Below are 26,119 nucleotides of genomic sequence, written 5' to 3'. Positions count from 1 at the left end.
GCCTCCCCTGTCCCTTTCCCCCCCCCCCCCCTTTTTTTTTTTTTTTTTTTTTTTTGATTATTATGTTTTGAATTCTTAACGTGTCCTAACTAATTAGAAAAGCTGACCTTTCCCTCACAGCATTTTTAAAAATTTAAATATTACGTTTTGACGTTCTCAGGACTCTGAGGCTTTCACGTTCAGTGTTACAGCCTGATCGGATATTGTGGAGGTTTGGGTTTGCTTTCTCTTGACCCAATGTGACTTCCTGTTTCTAAGAAAACAATTTTAAAGACTCTTAAAAGGAATTTCTTGCATGCTTGGCAGCTCCTGTAAAAGCACATTTTAGTAAGCCAGTGTGAATGAAATATATTAAAAAAATCAAAGAAAGAAGCATATTGCTTGATCAAATTAGCTTTTTTTGTGTGTGGAAATTGGATCTCATAGAAAAATCCAGTGATTTAAGAAGTGGATGCTTTTGTAACCCAAGAACTAAAAGTTTCATCTTGATTTGTGTAATCATCCTAGTTCAAGGGGACAGTTGGTCACGAATCGGGGTTTACTTTTTGCTGGAGTTAATGCATACTAGTGAGTCCGATTAATATGTTTTTTTTTTTTTAAAAACAAAGTCACAACTGGGGCATCTCTCTTCAAACGAGCTCACAAATTTGGAACTAATTCACATGCATTGTCACAATATTCTGGAGAAAACCCCAGTTACTTCCATCACTTAATCAATGGAAAAAATGAACATTAGTGAGTCTTTTGCTAGTCAGATATTACTCTGAGCAGGAGATTCACGCCTCCTGGCTGTCAGGTCAGCGATTCAGCTTCTCTGGGAATTGTCCTGGAAATTGGCTTCTCGTGAATATTTTAATAGGGGTACGTTTTTGTAACTAGATAGGTACTTTATTCATTTGAGTAATGTTTGCTGAGTACTCACTATGTGTAGGCACCTTTCTAGAGGCAGACAGTATGGTGAGGAATAAGGCAGGGAACGTCCCTGATTTTATTTATCTTCTAAGCACTTGTATAAGGGCTTACTCTATGCGGGGAAACTGTACTAGGTACTTTACAGATGTTAAATCATTTAATCTTCCTAACAATGCTGTGGGGGTGGGTACTCTTATCCTTGTTTTGCAGGTGTAAAGAAGGAGGCTCAAAGTCACCTGGCTGGAAAGTGACTGAGTCAGGGTTGAACACAGGAGGAGAGCTCTTTACCACACTGTGTGGTCATTCTGTAAGCCTGATCTCATAAGCTTACACATTCCTTACAAAAGCAAAACAAAACAACACACACGCACACACACAAGAACATAAAACCTATGGGCAGGGCTTCCGTGGTGGCGCAGTGGTTGAGAGTCTGCCTGCCGATGCAGGGGACGCGGGTTCGTGCCTCGGTCCGGGAAGATCCCACATGCCGGGGAGCGGCTGGGCCCGTGAGCCATGGCCACTGAGCCTGCGCGTCCGGAGACTGTGCTCCGCAACGGGAGAAGCCACAACAGTGAGAGGCCCGCGTACGGCAAAACAAAAACAAAAACCTATGAGCAGTCTGACCACTGTTAATGTTTTGGTGCGTCTGTTCCAATCCTCATCATATGTGTCTGTGTAGAGGGGTGTGTGTGTGTGTGTGTGTGTGTGTGTGTTTAAATGTATACAATACCTTATTGATTGGTTCCCACTTATTTTCACAACATATTATACATGTTTTGCAGGCCAGTGCATTTAAAGAATAGAATTGTAACTAGCTCTACAGTGTTCCGTGGTTTGTCTATATCATGATTTCTCTAACCAGTTTCCTACCACTTAACAATGTTTCTTAATTTTGTGTTTCATAAACCCTGCTTTAATTCATGTCCTCGTAACCAAATCCTTTTACAAATCCATGACTCTTCAAACCTTTCTGAGTGAAGAATGGTATTAAAACTGTAAATATTTATGCAGTATCCACGTGCAGTCAGCGCTTTGTGAATATGACGATGTCAACATGTGAACATGCTTTTCCTTCCAGGCTAGTGGATGACAGATGTGTGGTGCACCCAGAGGCGGGGGACCTCGCCAACCCTCCCAAGAAGTTCCGAGGTAAGAAAGAGATGCTTACTTTATATTATGTGAACCAACTGGGGATACTTTTGTGTCTTAAAATAAGGAATGTTAGAACTTTATTCAGCGTGAAACTTTCAAATAGAAATATGTCCACTGAAAATTCTTTCAAAAATATCCCCATCATTTTTCTTCTTTTACACGTTGAAGGGTTGATACTGAAAGAATAGTTTCAAGTTTTGTTTTGCTGGACAATAGTCTGTGTGTTGCAAGGAAATCTGGGTAATTAACTGTGAGAGGCCACTTTTCAAACCAGTAAATACAGCCGAATGATATGTGTTTATATATTTCCGTGTGAGTTGTACTATAAATGTTAGTGTTTCATTATCAACTCTTTAATTTATCTTTGTAAAATCTCCAGGATGGTGACGCTGACGTGTTAGCTTAGCTTTTAAAATGTCACTTTGGTTGGTATCTAATAACTGCCAATTGTCTTAGAACTGCCTCGTAGGTATAATTTTAGAGACAGCGTCATACTATCAACTGAGAAATTGTTCCTAGTAGGAGACTGATTATAACTGTTACAAGAGAAGGATTAATGGAACTTGCAGAGAATCGTAGACAACTAAAACCAGTAATTAAGAGCTTGTGCAAATCAATTTCATAGTTTTTGTATACTTATAATAATAATTTAAAAACAGCATTCATTTTGAACATACTGTGTAAGCATTCCTCCTCACAACGATGAAAAGCAGGTTTAATAAGGGATACAGATCTAGAGAGAGAGTCAAAGGGATTTGCTAGAGTCCCAGACCCAACTCAGGATGTGCTCTCCCTGCAGTGGGGAAGGGAGATGCCTAATGTTTGGTACATGTTTCCCATGTTTCACTTTCTGTGATAGACACTTTCTACACAGTTCTTATAATAATATGCAAGAATATTGCATTTTCATCTTGCAGAGAGAGTGATGAGGACAGTAAATGTCCTTTGAGTGGAATTGGTCACTTAAAAAAAAATTAATTAATTAATTAATTTTTGGCTGTGTTGGGTCTTTGTTGCTGCACGTGGGCTTTCTCTAGTTGCAGCTAACGGGGGCTACTTTTCGTTGCGGTACATAAGCTTCTCATTGCGGTGGCCTCTCTTGTTGCAGAGCACGGGCTCTAGGTGCACGGGCTTCAGTAGTTGTGGCGTGCGGGCTCAGTAGTTGTGGCTCATGGGCTCTAAAGCACAGGCTCAGTAGTTGTGGCGCATGGACTTAGTTGCTCTGCAGCATGTGGGATCTTCCCGGACCAGGGCTCAAACCCGTGTCCCCTGCACTGGCAGGTGGATTCTTAACCACTGCACCACGAGGGAAGTCCCGAAATTGGTCACTTTGAATAAGTGATCCAGATGTCTCCCCAGGTGGAGAAATTAGCAGAAAGAAGGCTGTGGGAGATATACACCACCCATTAGAAGCACCCATAACAGTGCTCAGTGGGGACACTCCCCCAGCCCTGGGCACGTGAGGTGTTCTCAACTATACACAGTTCCCACCGAGGATGGACTCACAGTAGAACTACATGACGGAGAGTCAGCGGTTGTGGCAAACAAGATGCGAAGTGCTCCGGGACACCTTGCCAGACACTGTGCAGTAAGTGTGTGGAAATGATTTCAGAGACAGAAGAGGCTAGAGGAGCCTAATGGAAGAATGGGCAATATGAAAAGGAAGATATAGGTTCTAAAGAGCATGAACTAGCTATTATATAAAAATGAGGAGACAGTGTTATAGAAAAGAGAGCTGAGGAAATTACCCAGAATGCAGTGCAGAGGAAAGTTTGAACAAGTCATTAAAAGCTTGGAGGAGGGACTAAGATCCAGCAGCATCTAATCGAATTCTAGAAGGAGAGGCTGGAGCGCATGAGAATGAGGCAACATGTAAAGAGATATGGGCGAGAACCTTCCTAAATTGTAGAAAACCACTGTTCCTCAGGTGGAAGAGACACACTGAGTTCAGAGTAGGGATGATAAGCAAATCGAGATCCACAGACACTTCTTTGTGAACTGTAGGATGATAAAGATAAAAAGTTTTAAAAGCGAACTGGGACAACAAATCAGCATTTGTAACAGAAAAAAGCTTGGGGTCCGGGTTTTAACTGCACTTTCTCTGGCTGTGTCATCTTAAGTAGGTCACCCAGCCACTTAGCGTCTCAGAGGACAGCTGTCATTGGCTGCTGAGATCAGGGCTGTATAAAAACAAGAATAATCTTACCACACAAGGCTTTGCGAGGCTTGGAATCTTTCCAGAGAATAAATGTAAAAGTGTGTTAAGTCATTATACAAACCGTAGCTAACTTATAATAGGCATAATGTATTTCCTTTAAACATATTTGACTCTGCTCTTGCATTATAACCTCTTCAAGGGAAGGATTTTATTTATTTATTTTTTGTGTGTGTTTCCCAGGCACAGAGGTTTGCCCATAGTAGACATCCAAAAAGAAAAAAAAAAAAAGCCATTAGATGCTTGTGGGTGGGAGACCCAAACTTTCCCTGGGATCATGTGAAACAACTTGGTTCCCAGGGGTGCTTCACGCTTCACGGCCACGAGCTTGGGTAGCCTTATTCCTCTCTGTCAGTCAGGGGAGGTTAATCTGTCAAAGATAAACCTTCAGGTTTTGTGGCTGCCTTTTTTTTTTTAGATATTTTACTGTATCTGAGGGAACTCTGCGGTAACAGCTCTGTACCCAGTAGGTAATAATACACAGATACTTGGTGTCATATGATTCAGCGGGCACTGGTTCAAAGTATGAATCACTCAGGTGCTCCGTCTGCCCCTGGAAGGCTGGCTTTTCCTGTAATCTAATACTTTAGGTCATTGTCCTTGCTAGTTTGCTCTCATTTTCTACCTCTAGTTTAAGACTAAGCCATTTGTCTCACTCCACTCATCATTGGAGAAGGAGGGTATTTTCCAGTTGGAGATTCAAGGTTCCCTTTTGTCTTAAAGCTCCGACTCTTCTCTGATTCTTGGAAGCCCATCCTGACGGAGGCCCGGAGGAGGGTTCCCTGAGATGGGCTTGTCTCTGCCCTGACCTTCACACTGCACGGCAGCCATAAGCAAACCTCGTTTTCCCAAATGCTGTATCCTTTCTCATACCTTGTGTTTTTGCAGCTTCACTCTTCTCTTCCTGAGTGTATTTCTCCTGTTCCCTTTGGCTGTAAAAGCCATCACTTTTTCATAGATTTGCCTTCCAAGATCACCGCTCCTGCATTTCCAGACTCCTCTGCTAGGTTTCCAGAGCACCCTCCTTTCTTGTTACTTTTCAGCTAATGTGGAGAAGCTATAGTGTATCAGAAACTATCGTTCAGCGGCACCTCGGTTCCTCTTGCCTTAGCCAAATGATGTTCTGAAATTAATTTGAAAAGATTTTTAGTTTTCATACTCACTTTATGATTTGTTCAAGTGAATCATACAATCTTAGAGCTTTAGCCAATTAAAAGTAAATCTAGTACAGTTGCTCACTTTTTTGAATGAGGAGCCAGAGTCTGAAAGAGGCTAACCTGTCTCCTCAATACACAGAATTGTACGAGAAGTGCTCCTTTGACCGTGTCACACTGCCTCTGGTGAACAGAGGAAATGAAGTTTTAACAAACAAACAACTTCCCAAGGGTTATTTAAAACCTGGCGGATGGAGAGCTATTTTCAGTAGAAACCACCCAAACGGAATAGTATTAACCGAAGCACATTGGCTTTCTCTTAAGTGAGTGCAAAATTCTTTTCATGATCAAATATTCTCTCATTTTTAAAGATCAACTTTAAACTTTGGAATACATTTTTATTTATTTATAAATATTTATTTATTTAATTTATTTATTGTGGCTGCGCTGGGTCTTATTTGAGGCATGCGGGCTTCTTAGTTGTGGCATGCATGTGGGATCTAGTTTCCCGACCAGGGATCGAACCTAGGCCCCCTGCATTGGGAGTGTGCAGTCTTACCCACTGGACCACCAGGGAGGTCCCTGGAATACAGTTAGATGTAAGAGGAGTCGTAAAGGTAGTATAGAGACTTCCCTTCCATCCAGTTTCCCCTGTGTTAGCATCTTACATAACCATGGTACATTTGTCAAAACCAAGAAATTACCATTTGTACATTCCTATTGACTAAATTCCAGGCTTCCTTGCATGTCACCAGTTTTCCATTGTCCTTTCCCTATCATCCCATCCAGGATCCCACAAGCCGGTGGCTCCTTAGTCTCCTCTGGCCTGTGGCACTTTCTTAGTCTTTCCTTGTTTTTTTTTTTATGACCTTGATACTTTCGAAGGATACTGGCCAGGTATTTTGTAGAATGTCCCTTGGTTTCGGTCTGTCTGATGTTTTTGTCATGATTAGAGGGGGCTTAGGTTTTGAGAAGGAATGGCACTTAGGTTAACTGCCCTTCTCCTTGCCTTGTACAGGGGCACATATTATCAACACGATTCATCACTGGTCCTGTTTTTTGATATACAATTTAACCCTCTTCCCCCACACTAAATTATAGCAGTTATTTTTGTTGACTTTATATTTTCATTTTTCTTTTTTTTCTCCTTGTTCTTTTATGCACGTACGTCTCCTGGTTTAGATTTTTCCAAAAGTTTGTGTGTGTTAATACGTGTGCATTTTCTATTAGGAGGAGAAACTGATCTAAATCAAAACAAGGGAGATTTGTGTGTCCTTTTATTACCATCAGGGTGATAAAACTCAGAAGTAATGCAGAACCCCGGGGGCCACTCCCCAGGAGGGCTGAGGAAAGCTGAGACAGCTCCTTTTCTTGGTTGATTAGATAGTTCACAGCCTTGGGCCATTTGGTCTTGCAATTTCCAACTCTGAGACTCTGTGGTCATTTGATACGTGACTGTTTCCTAATCCGCTAACCCTACCAAGTGGCTGCTTCTGGAAAGCAAAAAGTCATTCTGAGGCAATAAGTTAGAATGCTTCAGGAGCTAAAACAGGGTCTTTCTCTGCTGTGCGGTGCCACATGAAAGCAGGTAGTGAGTTTCAGGGACTTGGGAGAACACTGACAAGACCATTTCTTTAACTCAGTTCCTTCTCTGCATATAATTCCGGGAAGTTGTCTTGAAGGCTGGCACTCTTACCTTTTGGCTCTACTCATGGAGGTTATACGCTTAAAAGCATCTGTGAAAAAGCCATCCAGCTAGGTAGTAGCTTCGACTTTTTATGTAGTTGAACATGTCAGTCTTGTCTAGCACAGTAGTCCTCTGGTATGAGGCAATTATAAATACTTCCTCTAACAGCTTAACAATTGCTTTATTGTATTTCTTCAGATTTGATGTTAGTGTAAATTTTTTGGGATGAAGACTGAAACTGTTTCAGATTTGAAGTTACTACCATTTATCGAGCATTTAATACATGCTACACTGGGCTCAGGGCTTCCTGTGCATTAATGTTTAGTCATCACAATAACCCTATAAAGTAGAAATTGTTGCTATCCCAATTTTGCAGTTGGACAGTTCAGTATAAAGAAAGTATACAACCGTTTTAAGGTCGCTGAGCTTATTAGTGGTAGAACTGGGAGTCAAAACAAGTTTGTCTGACTCCAGAGCTGTTTGTTTTTAACCACTATACCATACTGTCTATTGAATAATGCCCTCCGGTAAATTCTACCTGTTGGTCCAGTAAAGCCACATAAATTCCATCTAATCCCTCTTCCACACAGTGGAGCTTTAAGTATTTATTTAGAACGATTATATTCCTGTAGATCTTTTTCATCTACGGTCTTAATTTAAAAAAATTCTTTCACCTGTTGCCAGCTACAGATTCTTCAGTGATTTCTCTAGTCTTCATCACACTGCTCTGTTTGGTTTCTGGTTAGGCTCCTGTTTGTCAAATTAATTCTTAGCGGTGTAGAAAGAACTGAACATGGTACATTTGGGTGCAGTCTGATGAGACTCTCCCTCTTTTTTGGATGCCACACTTGCAGCCCAAGAGTCCTGAGTAGGACTCCCTAACTCACCTGCAACTGTTAGTCAACCCAGACTCCTGAGGCTTTTTCATTCGCATCTCTGGACCCTTGTTTCCCTCCTCCTGTGCTGCATAATTGGTATTTTGGAACCAAGTGGAGAATTGGCTACTTTCATCTTTTTAGCATTGGTCATTGTTCTAACTTGCCAAGCTTCCTCTTTCTCTCTTTTTCGATCTTAACTCTCATCCACGTTATTTATTCAAATGCCCAGCCTCATGACATCTTGAAATTTAAGTGGATAAAAGGGATATATGTGGGCTTCCCTGGTGGCATAGTGGTTGAGGGTCCCCCTGCCGATGCAGGGGACACGGGTTCGTGGCCCGGTCTGGGAGGATCCCACATGCCGTGGAGCAGCTGGGCTCGTGAGCCATGGCCGCTGAGCCTGCGCGTCCGGAGCCTGTGCTCCGCAATGGGAGAGGCCGCAGCAGTGAGAGGCCCGCGTACCGCAAAAAAAAAAAAAAAAGGGATATATGTGATACTCTCCTTTCATGTGTTCTTCTAGTGTGATTGGCTATATCTGAAGAGAAATAGATTAGGACTGTGTTAGTTGGAGCATCTACACATTCGACCCTGGAAGATGCGGATGGAGGGAATTACCTTGGGAGGTGGTCCTGGGAAGCGTGAGTGAGGGAGTGAAGGAGAGTCAGCCTCATGGAATGAAAGTCAGTAAAGTGTGAATGAGACCCACCACTGTGGCAGCTGGAACTCAGTCCTGCAGGGCCCTCGGAGAAACCAGGAGGAACGTGCTTCAGAATCTCCTACCCAAGGGCGGAAAGGCTGGGACCAGCTTCCATCCTCTGTGGGTTGAGTCGTCACCCCCTCCCACACAGACATCTGGATTGCCGCTGCTTGCAGCTGAGCAAGTTCTTCAAGTGTCAGGGAAGCCCTCATGAGGACAAGAGGAGAGATGCGGGAGCTTGAGCTTGGAACCTGCCCACAGGCTGAGATCCACTGTGGTGTCAGTGAACTTGGGCCCGAGGACGCGGTCACAGTGCTGTGCGTGCTCAGAATTTGCACTCGTTTCTTTAGTTGAAAGACCTGCAATTAGACTGCCAAGTGTTTGAGGGCAAGACTACGCTCTGTTGAATTCCCAAGATCAAGAACAGTGTTTTCAGTATCACTGGGGCTGACTTAATTTTTGTTGAATTAGTAAATAAATGTTTTTCTAGAAAAAAATTATAATTCTTAAAGGCAATATAATTTCAGTTTTTTTTGTCACATGCTTTTTTTGGAGGTCTTAATACTACCCAGCATGTAACATAGTTGTTAGCTGATTACTTCATTTATGAGAAAGCAACGTATAGACCTGTTATAGTATTACAGTTTTGTATTCCGGGTGTCTAAATTTCAGCTCATTGGTGTTAAATGTGCATTCTGACATATAAATCTGTAGTGTGAATAGCAGAAGAGGAAAACTTCTACATGCGTTAAGTGAAGTTCTTTTAGGTTGTAGTGTTTTGTGGTTTGCTGCTACTCAGAGAAGTTTAGAAAATTGCAGTGGATTTCCAAGCCAGAAGTTACAGAATTTATTAACAAATGTCTTTAAAACTCTCCGGTTCAATGTTACTGTTGTGTTGATTCTGTGTACTTGTGGTAATCATATTAAGAACCTTCCACAGCTTATTATTAAACTCTTAAGTGGCAGTGGAAATGGGGTAATAAGTTTATTCTTTTCAGTGAGGTTTCAGAGAAGGCCCAAAGGATGAAATGAAAAGAGATTGCTTTGCTTCTTTGCTTCTTCTGTTGAAGCTAGTCAGGGTTGTAAAAGGGCTCGTACTTTAAAATACCTTAGTCTCTATTGGAGGGGGTTTGCTGTGGTTATGAATGGTCAAATAAGACTACTTTGGAAATCTAATCAACTGCTGTTTAGGGCTGCCCTCATACAATTAATTGAATATCTAAAATATATATGTGCTGTATGAACTTTGATTGATTTGTGGCTTTGACTTGTGAAGTTTAATGTTCTCCTTGAAGAGTGAAAAGTAATGGGCAGAAAATTAACACTTGTGATGTACGTGGTTTAGTGGTGTTAGAACAACTCCCTTGCTTACTGATCGTGTATCCACGGGCCAATTTTCCTGAACTGGGGGCTCGTGTGTTAAAATCTCCCTTCTAATATTGTGTATGAAATTAAATATGTGTCTAAATTTTTTGCAAGTACTGAATAAATGCCTTTTGTCTGTGAACACTTTAACTTCATAACCAAGATGGCTCTTTCTAAGAATAGAAAGTCCTAAATATTGGAATTCTTAACTTTGAGTGCTTTTGATGGCCTTTATCCATGTTACCTTACTTAATTCTTAATAGCCCCATTTTACAAATTTGGAAACCACACTGTAGAGAAGTAAAGTTAACATGCTCAAGGTCTCACAGCTGGTAGGTGGCGAGGCAGGCTTATTTGAAGCTTGTGTTTTCACACAAGCTCACACAAGATCTTGATAAATTTAGTAGAGATTTGTTGGTTATCCACTCCGTGCAGTGCAGTGTGTGAACTAGTTACTAAGGTTCAAATGAATCAGAAACGAATGCAGCTCTCAAGGAATTTATAATTTACTGAGGGAGATAAGATATGTTTATAAATAATTGCAACCCAAGGTAGACAATGATAAGGGCTAAATAAAAAGTTGTGGTAAAGGTATGGTGGGAGGATGGAGATTTTAATTTCCTGTTTTGAGAGATGAGAAAAGCTTCTTAATTAAGATAGCAATTGACCTGTAACTTGAAAGATTGGTGCTTGCAGGGAAGGGACATCTAGGCTTTTCAGTCCTAGTATTCACCTTTTCATGAAAGTAGCTCCTAGGGTAATGATTGGTACGCAGAGTTAAATTGCATTTCCCTTTTAAACAGTAACAGAATGTTTGGTAGTTTTTCAAGTACAATACGGAGATGAAAGTGCCAAGCCATTACCCCAATAAATTTGGTCTTCAGGAGATAGACAAGTAAAGCAATAACGATAACTAAATGTGACCAGGGCTACTCTGTTACCACTGAGGCTAATCACTGACATTTATTTAGTCCTTACTATATGTCAGGTGATGTCTGCAATGCTTTCCATTCTATTAATCCATTTAATCCTTATGCAACCCTAAGTGGTATTTTTTTTTTTTTTTTTCGCGGTACGCGGGCCTCTCACTGTCGTGGCCTCTCCTGCTGCGGAGCACAGGCTCCGGACGCGCAGGCTCAGCGGCCATGGCTCACGGGCCCAGCCGCTCCGCGGCATGCGGGATCTTCCCGGACCGGGGCACGAACCCGTGTCCCCTGCACCGGCAGGCGGACTCTCAACCACTGCGCCACCAGGGAAGCCCAGTGGTATGTATTTTTATTAAGATATTATTATTAGCTGCATGTGCTAGATAAGGCGCTGTAACAGAACTAAAGCAACAACAACAAGAACCAATGGCTTCTATAAGATGGAAGTATATTTCACTTAATAGCGCCTAGATGAGTAATCCGGAGCCATCTTGCCACTCTACTCTCTTCAACACGTGGCTTCCAAAGTTGCTTCAGTAGTTACTACTTCTCAGTCAGTAGAAAGGGAGCAAGGGGAATCCAGAGCAAGTAGCTTCTTCTTTAAGGAGGACTTCTGGAATTGCATATATTACTCCTACTCATATGTCACAGTCACATAGTATATTGGGTTGAATGGCTGTCTGCCGAAAGATAAGTCCATGTCCTAACACCTAGACGCTGTGAATGTTACTTTCAGAGGAAAAAGAGACTTTGCAAATGTAACTAAGTTAAGGATCTTGAAAGGAGATCACCCTTGATTACCCAGGTGGGCCCCAAATCCAATGACAAATGACCTTATAAGAGACAAAAGAGGGGGAGACACACACATAGGAGAGACCTTGTGAAGACAGAGACAGAGAATGGAGTTATGTGGCCACAAGCCAAGGAACACCAGGAGCCACCAGAAGCTGGAAGAGGCAAGAGAGGATTCTTTCCTAGAGCCTTCAGAGGGAACACGGCCCTGCTGACACCTTGACTTTGGACTTCGGTCTTTGAGAACTACAGGAGAATAAATGTCTGTTGTTTTAAGCCACCAAGTTTGGTGATTTGTTACGGCAGCCACGGGAAACTCATACCCATAGTTACATCTGCTGCAAGGAGGCTGAGGAATGTGATTGTTAGTGGGCTGGCCATGTGCCTACCTAGAATTCAGGAGTTCTGTCATCTAAAGGAAGAAGAGAATGGATACTGGAGGGTGGAGGGAAGGGTAACATTCTCTGCCACATCCCATTCTATTGAGGAAATTGAGGTACAATACAATGAAGTTAAGTAACTTGACCAAGGTCATATAACTAGTAAGAAGCAAAGGATTGGTTGAAATCCAGACACTTAACCACTAATTATACTGTCTTAAGTCCCAAAGGGCTGTGGAAGTAAGAGAAGAGGATTATAATTGCCTTGGGAGTTTAGAGGAAGCGTGGAGGTGAGCTGGAGCTATGGAAGAATGGGCAGTTGTTAATCCAGTGGAAAGGAGAGGGTTGGGGAGAAATAGGCACAGGGGTGTGGAGTAGCATGACCCATTTGTGGTTGTGGCTTTTAGGAATGTTAAAAGCTGAGGAGAATGTGGAAGAGTGGCAGAGGTGAGCTTGGAGGAGAGTCCAGATGCCCAATGGTCTTGTATGCTGAGGCAGTTAATTTTTATGTCAAAGATAGTGGAGCACAATTAAAGACTTTTAAGCTGGGCTATGACATGATCAGAATTGAAATTTTGAAAGACGATTTTCTTATATGGAGAGACGGAAAATGTAGGATGGGATGTCAACTAAGAGACTGTTAAAAAAGTTCAGAATATGATAAGGGACTAAGTAGCTAGAAATTTAACTATATTAGGAATTGATGACTACTTGTATGTGGGAGTGTGGTGGAAGGTCGAGGTGAGGGAGAGGACGCATCCTAGAATTCCCCCAGGTGTCGGATTTGGGCAATGTGGTAGGTATTAGTAGCACTTATTGAGATATGGAATATAAAACAAACTACTTGATAGGGGAGGATAATTATATTAGTTCTGTATTATTATGTAACAAAACCCCCCAAACTGAGTGGCTTTCTGAGCATTCATTTACTTAACTCATGAATCTGTGGGTTTGCTTGTAGGTTCTTTTCTTCTGAGCTGACTTGGCTGATCTCTGATGAACTTGCTCATGTATCTGGGGTCAGTTGGCAGCTGGATGGTCTGGGTTGGCTTCATTCACGTATCTGCCTGTGGATAGGTTGTTGATTGGGGTGGCCGGGCCATGTGTCTCTCACTATTTGGCAGGCTAGCTCACATTCTTCCCTAGGGAGAGCGTGAGAACAGCAAGAAAGCACAACCCCCCAGTGCTCAAGTGCTATTCAAACCTCTGTGTCACGTTTGCTAATGTTATATGGCTAAGTTCAGAGGCAAAAAGTGGAGAAATTGACTTCGTCTTTTGATGGGAGTACCTGCAAAGTCACCTGCAAAGGGACATGCATACAGGGATGAGAAGAATTGATGGCTGTTTGCAGTTTACCACAGTAATGAACTTGGTTCTGGCATCCTTTCTGCCAGAGGAGAATATCTAAGAGATTTCCTGATATGTTAATCTGGAGGCTCAGGAGAGAAATCCAGATGGAAAATACAGATTTGAAATTTAATAGCATGTAGATAGAATTTAAAGCTGTGAGAGTGAGAAGAAAGGAGTACCCTAGATGGAATCCCTGGGAATACCAACATTTAAGGTGCCGCCCTAGAAACAACAATATCAAGAGCCACAATGAAGTACCTCTACAAAAATGGCTGAAATAAAAATGCTGACAATATCAAGTGTTGACAAGGATGCAGATCAGCTAGGACTCTCATATGTTGCCGGTGGTGTACCAAATGCTACAGCCATTTTGGAAAAGAGTTTGGCAGTTTCTTATAAAGTGAAATATACGCATACCATATGAGCCCTAAATCTCACTCTTAAATATTTACCGAAAGCAACGAAAACTTAGGTTCACACAAAGATCTGTTCCTCAATGTTTACAGCAAAAACTGCAAACAGTTAACAAATATCTTTCAATTGGTGAATGGATAAACGATACCTGTAGTGGAATACCACTCTGCAGTAAGAAGGAATGAACCACGGATACACCCAACAACACCGACGAATCTCAAAAGCGTGATGCTAGGTGAAAGAAGCCAGTCTCAAAGGGCTGCATGACGTATGACTCCATTTATATAGCGTTCTGGAAAAGGCTGAGGCAGGAGGGGTGAATTTAGCTAACTCAAGGTAGAATAGTCCGGAGAGGAAAAATAACCCTGAGGTGGTTAGAAGTTTACTTGATCCAAAAATAATCTCTTGACTTCACTGAAAAATAATGAAGTCTCCCCAGTCTACGCTTCTGTGACTTTTTTTAACTTCTAAGTCTAGCTGTGTGGGAAGATGGAGAAAGACTTTATCCATTCAGGACTCTTTGCCTCTCTGGGTCCTCATACATGGGAGGGTCCTTGGTGAGGTCTTCAGATATTTACATGATACAGTAGTAATTTTGGGGAAAAGAATGATCCTTATGAAAGTAAAACAAAGCACATTTTAATACTTTTACAAGATGTTCGTTCTTCTAAATATATGGAGCGTTAGAGTATTTCTACCTATGCTATATCCATTTTTATCTTTGTATTCCCTAGGAAAGTAATCCCAGTTATATTATTCCAGTGGAATTTCCTATGAGAAATGCATTGCTTTTGTAATACAGTTTTCAGAAACACATTGTGGTAAGAAGCACAGACTGTCTGTAAAACTAAAACTATGGCTCACTCAAAAACTCTTCAATGTATTATATAGTAGCTATTTTTCTTTTTTTTTAACATCTTTATTGGAGTATAACTGCTTTACAATGGTGTGTTAGTTTCTGCTGCATAACAAAGTGAATCAGCTATACGTATACACACCATCCCCATATCTCCTCCCTCTTGTGTCTCCCTCCCACCCTCCCTATCCCACCCCTCTAGTGGGACACAAAGCACCGGGCTGATCTCCCTGTGCTATGTGGCTGCTTCCCACTAAATAGTAGCTATTTTTAAATAAACTATTTCCCTATCTTCTCGTATTTTGTCATGTATTAGGCATATTAAAAGACATATTAAGGGACTTCCCCGCTGCTCCAGTGGGTAAGACTCCGTGCTCCCAATTCAGGGGGCCCGGGTTCGATCCCTGGTTGGGGAACTAGATCCCGCATGCTGCAACTAAGGGTCCACATGCCGCAACTAAAGATCCTGCATGCCACAGTGAAGATCCCATGTGCTGCAACAAAGACCCGGGGCAGCCAAAACTAAATAAATATATTTAAAAAGACATATCAAAAAGTCAGTCACCCCAGTTTTCACATGCTGTATAGCATAAAGTATCGCCAGTGGGAGAGAGAGTGTCTTACACATATTTGTTATTTTAAGTGAAAGTATGTGTGAATTAAGATTATACTTCTATAGCTTACAGTAGGTGGGCCTTACTTGTTTTACTCTTTTGAGTATTAAATATATGAATATGTTTTATTTATGAAAGTCTCCGTGCATCTCCACAAAGCTTACTAATCATTAACTTATTCAAGCTACCCCTAAGATAAAAGATTGATTTGTACATTGTGTATCCAAGTCCACGTCAACTGCCTTTTCTTCCCAGGTGTTAATTTAGTGAATGAACAGTTTAAAGATCTTCTCTGATCAGGTGCCCTTGTTTACATTTTGTGGTTTTCAAGGTAAATACAGCAATTTCAGAATACAGCGAACTGCTGGTGAGTGGCAATGTTTGTTTTGCAAATGCTTGGAAGTAGTTTGTAAACTTGGCCTTCTGAAGAACAAGAGGTAAAAACTGAACAAAGCAGCCCTCGAGTAGAGATCCACCCTCAGCTGGTCACACACCACCCTCTCACCTTGTTCTTCTCAAGCCTTATTGTCCTTTGTTAGCTGGGGACCCCTGCAAAGAGATTTATGCCCTGATAGTGAAAGTGATGTGTCCCCAGGAGTTCACGGAGTCTCGTTACTTTTCTAATGTTTCGCTTTCTGACTGTTTTGGTGGTGGTGGTGGTGTGTGTGTGTGTGTGTGTGTTTCTTCCTCTGGGTAACTTAGAGCCGGTTAAAATTAAACTTCCAGAGGCTCTCCAGGTCCATGAAGAACCGGAAGATAATGTGTCCTGTCTTGGAATCATAGTCATAGGTAGCCTGAAAATGCTTCTTAAGCTAGCACTTTCTAAGCGACAGAAGTTTCAGCTCTGTTGAGAAATAGGGCTGCAGAATTTGTCCTTCTAGTTCCACTTAGATGCACTGCGTGAAGCACAAGTCGAGCTATGATTGTTCTAGAAAGCTTCATAGTTACGCAACTTGTATTCTGATTGTATCTGCATAATTAAAACCTCCATGTGGATAAATACTGGAAGGAAAGGAGTTAAAACAAAGTTAAGTATGTGGTTAGGTTGGGAGTTAGGTTTTGTAACGTTACAACACAAAAGAAAAAAGTCCAATACCGGAAATGTCATGTTATAAAAACAGTGTGGCTGTCCAGTGGGCAAACGTACAAACAAAGCAAAGAGCAACTGATCGAGGGTAACGGATATTTTGACTTAAAGCAATAACAGTGAAAGTTCTTTAATTCCTATTTCTTTCTCACCCTTGTTTTTTCAAAATATATATTTGGCCAGCATTGTTAATAAAAGTAAAGGCAGGTACCTTCACTAGTTGGCTTCCACGTAGATAAGCCAGGGGAGCAAGCGAGTTCCCTATTTTCACCTAACACAAGGTAGCATGATCTAGTGGCTTCTTTGGATGCTCTGCCTGTCCCTTCCTTGCCCTCCTACATAAGATTTATTAAACAGCCTGGAATTCAAGGTCTCATCACTTAAATAGCCTAGAAGGTAAATATCCTAGAAACATTGACTTAGTTGAGTAAAACCTTTAGGACTTGGAAACTGATCACTTTTTTGCAGAGGAAACAAGGCATTCAGGAGCATTTATTACTTGTGTCCTGTGAGCCACACTGGGATGGTTATATAGTAACCAAGAAAGCCAAAGACAGCCCCACCATGGTGGTCATAGGCCATAAGAGATGGTCAATGCAAAGTGTGAGTTTGTCGTAGGACAAAGACCTAGACATAGTTCTGTAGCTTGGGGGTCTTCGAGACCCTTTTGAGAGGGTCTACAAGATCAAATTATTTTCATAATGACAGTAACTTGTTATTTACCTTTTCTACTCTCATTCTTTCTTGATTGTACAGTGGAGTTTTCCAGAGGCTCTGTGAAGTGTGGTGCTGTCATCTCTCTGTTGGCTAATGAAACATGTGCTTATGTTTTATGGTGTTGCAAATTTCTCAGTTTTAATCTGTTATACAGTTAACATCCATAGAAACAGCCCACAAAAGAAAATCTCTTAGGGGTCCTCAGTAATGTTTTAAGGGTGTAATGAGGTCTTGAGACCAAAAATTTGAGAACAGCTTACTAGAGAAACAGTCAAGTAGCAAGAGTTAGGAATCAGCTTAACTGAGCTATAGGAAAAGGCATGTGTTAAAAGCAGTGAACAGGCAGGGAATAGGTGAGAACTGTGGTCAGGAAAAGTAATTAGAAGTCAGGAAGCCAGCAGGTATACCAAGGAGGCAGGACAAAATGAGGGGACAGGAGAAATAGCTACTTTCCATGAGCTTTCCTAGTTCAGCTTTGTATCCATAGCATTGTGCCTATAGCAGGATGGGCCTTTGATGACTATATGTGAATGCTTGAATTAAGTATAAAGATTGTAGAACTGCATAAACATTTGAGAAATGTTTGAGATGCAGTGTTTATCATAGTATTTTTCATGACGAAGGAAACTTAAATATACAAAAGGAGGGAAAGGATGTATACACCATGAGTCCTAAGTGGGAATTTAATGTTTTCAAATCATGTTTAATAGCTATAAAATATGTGTGTATATATATATATATATATGTACATATACCACATCTCTTTATCTGTTAATTTATTCTGTTGGTGGTCACTTAGGTTACTTCCAAATCTTGGCTGTTGTAAATAATGCTCTGATGAACAGAGGGGTGCATCTGTCTTTACAAATTAGTGTTTACATGTACAATGGGATATTACTCAGCTATAATTAAAAATGAAATCTTGCCATTTACGACAACAGAGATGGACCTAGAGAGTCTTTTGCTAGGTGAAACAAGTCAGACAAAGACAAATACGTACCATTTCACTTATGTGTGGAATCTAAAAAACAAAACAAGTGAACAAACGTAACAAAATAGAAACTGAGTTGTAGATTCGTAGATAAAGAGAACAAACAGGTGGTTGTCGAGTGGGAGGGGTGCCGGGAGGAAAGAAATAGAGGAGGGAGATTAAGCAGTACAGACTTCCATTTTCAGAATAATTGAGGCATGGGTATGAAATGTACCAGTGTAGGGAATATAGTCAATAACAATGTAATTATCTTTGTATGAAATGTATAGAAATATCGAGTCACTGTGTTGTATAACAAGAACTAACATAGTGTTGTAAGTTAATTATACTTCAAAAACAAACAAACAAACCAACTGATAGAAAAAGGTAACAGATTTGTGTTTTCAGAGGTGCGGGGGAGGCGGGGGAGGCGGGGAGAGAGGGTAGATTGGAGAAAGGCAGTCAAAAGGCACAAACTTCCAGTTATAAGATAAGTAAGCCCTAGGGATGTAATGTACAACATGATAAAGATAATGAACCCTGCTGTGTGTTGTATATGAAAGCTGTTAAGAGAGTAAATCCTAAGAGTTCTGAGCAGGAGGGAAAAAAATAGGTTTTTTCCTGTTCTTTAAAGTTGTATCTATATGAGGTGATGGATGTTCACTAAACCTGTTGTGATAATCATTTAATGATGTATGTAAGTCAAATCATTATGCCGTACACCTTAAACTTACAAAGTGCTGTATGTAAATTGTATCTCAATACAACTGTAAAAGAAGAGAAAATGTGAAGTGGAAAAAGAACTTTACATGAAACTGTACATATAATACATTTTCAGTTATCTAAAATATATATGCATGTATAAGTGTATATTTTGGTAACTATCTGTCTGCCTTTTTCTCTAAGGATATACATCAAAATGATAAACATTGTTAACTTTGGGACATGAAAAGAGGTGGGACTTTATTTTTTCTTTGTATTCTTTAGATTTTCCAAATTGTTTTTCAGTGATCATATATCAGTTTTATATTCAGAAATAAAACCAAGTTTTTTTTTTATATACACAGACATATAAACACATACTTTTTTAAAGCCACTAGAAAAAATTTGAGTTGTTTCATATTGAGGTTGTTTTCTGTCTCAGGCTCAGAATTTTTTTATTTCTTGGCTGCCTATGTGAAGCTGGGCTGAATGTCTGGAGGTGGCAGAGGCCGGTGGGAATTCCAGTCAGAAGGGGGAGTACTGGCAGCCAGTACTGCTCTTATCAGAAGGAAGACTCAAATTCAAGAAGTCGTTTTAACTTGTCCTGAAATACCTACTGCCCCATGTGAAGATCTTTAACAGACTCCAGGCTCAGAAGGAGGCCTGGCTGCTTCAGCGGTGTTAAAGAAAGGGCAAGAAAGCTTGTAGCAGCAAGAAGAGGAAAGTGAAGAAAGAAATACTTGTTGATCTGCAGCTTTGCCTGCCCTTCGCCACTGGAAGGGCTAAAAACTAGGCCCGTAATAGGAGGAAAAATAATAATAATTAAAAATACATATTACACACACATATATTCTATTTGCTAAAGTTTTTAGGGGTTTGAGTTTTCTAGCTATAACACATAGGTTGCCCTTTGGTGCTTGACTTTTATCTTCTTTCCTGTCTTTATAGTAGCAGGAAATCTTTGGACACTTAAAAGTGAAAAGACCACACACAAAAATTAACTCAAAGAGATTTATAGGCTTAAATGTAAGAGTTAAAACTGTAAGACTGAGCTTCCCTGGTGGCACAGTGGTTGAGAGTCCGCCTGCCGATGCAGGGGACACGGGTTCGTGCCCCGGTCTGGGAAGATCCCACATGCCGTGGAGCGGCTGGGCCTGTGAGCCATGGCCGCTGAGCCTGCGTGTCCGGAGCCTGTGCTCCACAATGGGAGAGGCCACAACAGTGAGAGACCAGTGTACCGCAAAACAAAAACAAAAACAAAAAAACAAAAACCAAACAAACAAAAAACTGTAAGACTATTAGAGGCAAATATAGGAGTAAATCTTCGTGATCTTGTGTTATGTAATGATGTCTTAGATGTGGCACCAGAAGCACAAGTAACAAAAGAAAAAAATGGATAGACTGGACTTAATCAAAATTATTGATAAAAATTTTTGTGTTTCAAAGGACAACATCAAGGAAGTGTAAAGGCAACCCATGGTCTGGGATAAAATATTTGCAAACCATATATCTGATAAAGGACTTGTATCTAGAATATATAAAGAGCTCTTACAACTCAATAATAAAAAGACAGGGACTTCCCTGGTGGCACAGTGTTTAAGAGTCTGCCTGCCAATGCAGGGGACTTGGGTTTGAGCCCTGGTCCGGGAAGATCCCACATGCCGCGGAGCAACTAAGCCCGTGCACCACAACTACTGAGCCTGTGCTCTAGAGCCCGTGACCCACAACTACTGAAGCCTGCGTGCCTATAGCCTGAGCTCCACGACAAAGAGAAGCCACCGAAATGAGAACCCTGTGCACTGCAGTGAAGAGTAGCCCCTGCTTTCTGCAACTAGAGAAAGCCTATACGCAGCAACGGAGACCCAAGGCAGCCAAAATAAATAAATAAATAAAATAAATGTATTAAAAAAATAATAAAAAGACAAATGACCTAATTGAAAAATGGGCAAAGGATCTGAATAGATATTTCTCAAAAGAAAGAAGATATAAATTGGTCAATTAAGAGCATGGAAAGATGCTAAATATCAGTAGTCATTAGGGAAATGCAAATAAAATCCACAATAAATATCACTTCACACTTGCTAGGATTGCTATGCTCAAAAAGATGGATAATAACAAGTGTTGTTGAAGATGTGGAGATATTGGAACCTTCATACACTGCTGGTGGGAATGTAAAATGATGTGTGATTTTGGAAAACAATCCAGGAGTTCCTCAAAAAGATAAAGTTATTATTTGACCCAGCAAATCCCTCACTTGGTATATTCTTAAAAGAGATGAAAACATATGTCCACACTAAAACTTGTATACAGTTGTTCATAGCAGGATTATTTATAATAGCCCAAAGTGGAAAAATCCCCAATGTCCATCAACTGATGAATGGATAAACACAACATGATATATCCCTACAGTGGAACATTATTTAGCCATACAAAGTAATGAAGTACTAATACTTGCTACAGCATGGATGAACCTTGAAACCATTATGCTAAGTGAAATAAGCCAGTCACAAGAGACTCCATATTGTATGATTACATTTATATGAAATATCCAGAATAGACAAACATACAGAGACACAAATTAGATTAGTGATGCCTAGGGGTGAAGGAAGAGGATATGGGGGGGTGGGTTGTGAGTACAAAATTTCTTTTTGAGGTAATGAAAATGTTCTAAAATTAGTGTATGGTGATATTTGCACAATGCTCTGAATATTTTTAAAACCATTGAATTGTACACTTTAAAGGGGTGAACTTAATGCTATATAAATTATATCTTAATAAAACTGCTTTGAAAAAGCAAAATATTATGTAGCCAACATGTGATACATGTTAAAACAAATAGTTACAAGTTGAAACAACTTGAGGTACCATTATGATTGTCCAATCAGCCAAAATATGTGAAAATTTTAAGCTCTAGAGAGGCTATGTACTTCCCCCTCTTAAAAAAAGAGAGGCTGTGTGGAAATAGGTACTCTCACACTCAAGGAGAAACTATAAATTGGCAAAGACTTTCTGGAGAGCTGTCAGATGAACCAAGCGTATTTTACAAGGCTTTGGCTGATGGAGGAAAATATAAAATAACCAGCAAGCAAAGAATTCTGATCTTAAATGTTAAATAATAAAGTTCCATCTCTACGAACTCATGAAGATAACAAGTTCAACGATGAACGAACTTATAAAATCTATTACTAACTTATAAAGTATATAATTAACATAGGCTGTTGAATCAAAATAGGATGGCTGTAGTTCAACGCAAATGAAGGTATCTTTAGTTGTTTTGTATGTCCCATAGAAAATACTATTTTTGGGGGTTTTCACACAAGATTCTAGGGTATTGCTTAAGTTCCACTTAGACAAAGAAATGTTCCAGGTTATGTCAGTTAGACTTTCCTTACTGTCCTATCTGACAGAAGATCTAGATGGAAGGGCCTGGTAATCTTATCAAAGCCTTTGTTTCACTTGAGTCTTAGTGTAGCCAAAAAAGTGGACAAAGAACTTGCAGAACTATTTTTTTTTAAAGCTGTGTTCCTCAAAATAGCTAGAAAAGAAAGCCAATAAAAATATTAGGAATATTTTAATATATTTAGGCTAAGTAAACCATGAAATATCAATGCCATTAAAAAGAAATATGTGCATATTTGCTACACGTTCATGAGTATACATTTCCCCTATGAAAGTAAAAGCTCTACGAAGGGACAGAGTATAACCATTAAAAAAAAAAAGTTTATTTATTTTTGGCTGGGTTGGGTCTTTGTTGCTGTGCGGGCTTTCTCTCTAGTTGCGGCGGGCGGGGGCTACTCTTAATTGTGTTGCGCGGGCTCCTCATTGCGGTGGCTTCCCTTGTTGCAGAGCATGGGCTCTAGGTGCGCGGGCTCAGTAGTTGTGCCTCGCGGGTTCTAGAGCGCAGGCTCAGTAGTTGTGGCGCACAGGCTTAGTTGCTCCGCGGCATGTGGAATCTTCCCGGATCAGGGCTCGAACCCCTGTCTCCTGCATTGGTAGGCGGATGCTTAACCACTGCGCCACCAGGGAAGTCCCGAGTATAACCTTCTTGTTTATTTCTTCATCCACAGGAAATACCATAGTGTTTGGCACATACTAGGTACTCATTAAATGTCCAGCAAATGAGTCTGGAAAATTTTATTTTTTGTTAGGCTTTTCTGTATATTTGAAGTAGTTCATAACTAAGAAAGATTAAAAACAAAAGAAAATAATGTACCTACCTCTGTTGTTACTATATAACCTTTTATTTATTAATAAGATTTGAAGAGGATATGTTACTTTATGTTTTGAAATATTTTCCTTTAAAATTGTAAGTATTATTAAAAAATAAGAGCAACACATACTTTTAGTCATCCTAGAACATTGGGAGTTGCTATTTGGTGCAGATTCTACTTTGTTCAAAGTGTCACCACAATCCACAAATTCAGAGTCCATTATCAGTCCTTCTCCTTTCTCATGGAAGGGCAGATAAGGTGTCAGGATCATTTTACAGAGGAAACAAAAAGCCCGAGGAGTAAGAAGGGGAGGGGGGAAAGGTCACTCTTCTCTTACTTGATAAATACCACTTGATGGAGGAGGAAAAAGGGAAGAGGAAAGATGAAAACTGCCAATATTAGGTTGGCTAATCTAGAATTAACTGGGCAGAGCCCCAGACTAGCCTTGCTCTTTTTTTATTAGACACTTATTTTTTTTATTTTTTGTGGTATGCGGGCCTCTCACTGTTGTGGCCTCTCCCGTTGCGGAGCACAGGCTCCGGACGCGCAGGCTTAGCGGCCATGGCTCACGGGCCCAGCCGCTCCGCGGCATGTGGGTTCTTCCCGGACCGGGGCACGAACCCCCGTCCCCTGCATCGGCAGGCCGACTCTCAACCACTGCGCCACCAGGGAAGCCCAGACACTTATTTTTAAGAGCAGTTTTAGCATCACAGCAAAATTGATGGCAAAGTACAGAGATTTTCCATATCAACATCCGCCACCAGAGTAAGGCATTTGTTACAATTGATGAACTTATGTAGACACATCATTTCATCCAAAGTTCACCGTTTACACTAAGGTTCACTCTTGGTTGTGTACATTCTATAGCAGTTGACGAATGTATAATGATACATATCCACTGTTATAGTAACACATAGAGTAGTTTCACTGCATATGTGCGCTCCACCTATTCATTCCTCCTTCTCCCCCGACCCCTGTCAACCCCTGAGCCCTTTTTTCCAGTGTATGTATAATTGACATACAATATTGCGCTAGTTTAAGATGATTTGATATATTTATATATTGTGAAACAACTACTACAGTAAGTTCAGTTAACATCTGTTACCACACATAGTTGCAATTTTTTTTCTTGTGAGAAGAACTTTTAAGATCTACTCTCTTAACAACTTTCAAATATACCATACAATGTTGTTAACTACCATCACTATGCTGTACATTACATCACCAGAACTTATTTATCTTTTAACTGGAAGTTTGTACCTTTTGACCACCTTCACATCCCCCCCGCCCCCGCCTCATCAACCCCCCCACCTCTGGCAACCATCAATCTGTTGTGTTTCTGTGAGTTTGTGTTTTTTTTTTTTTTTTTAGATTTCCACGTAAGTGGAATCATACAGTATTTGTCTTTCTTTGCCTGACTTATTTCACTTAGCATAATGCCCTCAAGTTCCATCCATGCTGTCATAAATGGCAAGAGTTTTCCTTTTTTATGGCTGAATAATATTCCAATGTATATATTCCATTAATATTTCATTCCAATAATATTCCATTGTATGTGGTATATATTCCATTTTCTTTATCCATTCATCCATTGGTGGACACTTAGATTGTTTCCATGTGTTAGCTATTTTAAATAATAATGCAACAAACATGGGAGTGCAGGTACTTCTTTGAGATAGTGATTTCATTTCCTTCACGTATATACCCAGAAGTGGGATTGCTGGATCATTTATAGTAGTTCTATTTTTAAGTTTTTGAGGAATCTCCAAACTGTTTTCCATAGTGGCTGCACCACTTTACGTTTCTACCAACAGTGCACAAAGGTTCCTTTTTCTCTACATCCTTACCAGCACATCTTATCTGTTATCTTTTTGATGACAGCCATTCTAATATCTCATTGTGGTTTATATTTGCATTTCCTTGATGATTAGTGATGTTGAACACCTTTTCATGTACCTGTTGGCCGTCTGTATGTCTTCTTTGGGAAAATGTCTATTCGGATCTTCTGTCCATTTTGTAATCATATTGTTTGGGTTTTTGCCATTAAGTTGTATGAGTTCTTTATATATTTTGAATATTAGCCCCTTATCAGATATATGATTTGCAAATATTTTCTCCCATTTAGTAGGTTGCTTTTTCATTTTGTTGGTGGCTTCCTTTGCTATTCAGATGCTTTTTAGTTTGATGTAGTCCCGCTTGCTTATTTTTGCTTTTGTTACCTTTGCTATTGGTGTCAAATTCTCTGTCCATTTTTAAATCGGATTGTTTGTTATTTTGCTGTTGAGTTGTCTGAGTTCCTTATACATTTTGGATATTAATCTCTTATCAGTTATATGTTTTACAAATATGTTCTCCCATTCTAACCTCTGATCCTTTTATCTCACCATAGTTTTGCCTTTTCCAGAATGTCATATATTTGGAATCATACATTATGTAGCCTTTTCAGACTGGCTTCTTTTACTTAGTCTATGCATTTACTGTTCCTCCTTATCTTTTCATGGCTTTGATAGAGCATTTCTTCTTAAAAGATTTCTTTTTAGAATATTATTATATTCTGTCATCTGGATGTCCCACAGTGTATTTATCCATTCACCTACTGAAGGACATTTTGTTGCTTCTGAATTTTGGGGATTATGAATAAAGCTGCTGTAGACAGTGCAGGTTTTATGTGGACGTAAATTTTCAGCTCATTTGGGAACATACCAAGGAGCAGGATTGCTGGATCAGATGTTAAGATTATGTTTAGTTTTATAAGAAACCACCAAATAGTCTTTCAAAGTTGATGTACTATTTTGCATTCTCACCAACAATGAATGAGAATTCCTGTTCCACATCCTTGCCAGTATTTGATGGTGATAGTGTTTTGAGTTTTGGGCATTCCCACAGGTGTATAATTGTATCTCATTGTTTTAATTTGCAATTTCTTAATGACATGATGTTGAGCATCGTTTCAGTTGTTCATATGCCATCTCTATATCTTCTTTGGCTAAGTATCTGTTTAGATCTTTTGCCTGGTTTTTAATCGGGTCACTTATTTTCT

The 26,119-nt window shown here is 40.2% G+C and overlaps 1 protein-coding gene across 3 annotated transcripts in view; it reads left to right on the top strand.

Annotated features, from left to right (window-relative positions):
- Positions 1-26,119, top strand: part of ITPR2 (inositol 1,4,5-trisphosphate receptor type 2) — a 520,017-nt gene that overhangs the window by 39,534 nt on the left and 454,364 nt on the right. For all 3 annotated transcript variants that reach the window (XR_003001564.1, XM_024733221.1, XM_024733219.1), the window contains exon 2: positions 1,991-2,061. Coding sequence is in view for 2 of the 3 variants with exons in the window: in XM_024733221.1 (XP_024588989.1) it covers positions 1,991-2,061 (71 nt within the window). In the remaining variant the exon portion in view is untranslated. The remainder of the gene's footprint in view (positions 1-1,990; positions 2,062-26,119) is intronic.

The sequence above is a fragment of the Neophocaena asiaeorientalis genome, unplaced genomic scaffold (genome assembly GCF_003031525.2).
Source record: "Neophocaena asiaeorientalis asiaeorientalis breed wild unplaced genomic scaffold, Neophocaena_asiaeorientalis_V1.1 scaffold150, whole genome shotgun sequence".
In the NCBI taxonomy this organism is placed as follows: domain Eukaryota; kingdom Metazoa; phylum Chordata; class Mammalia; order Artiodactyla; family Phocoenidae; genus Neophocaena; species Neophocaena asiaeorientalis.
This window is presented reverse-complemented; position numbering and strand designations above follow the sequence as displayed.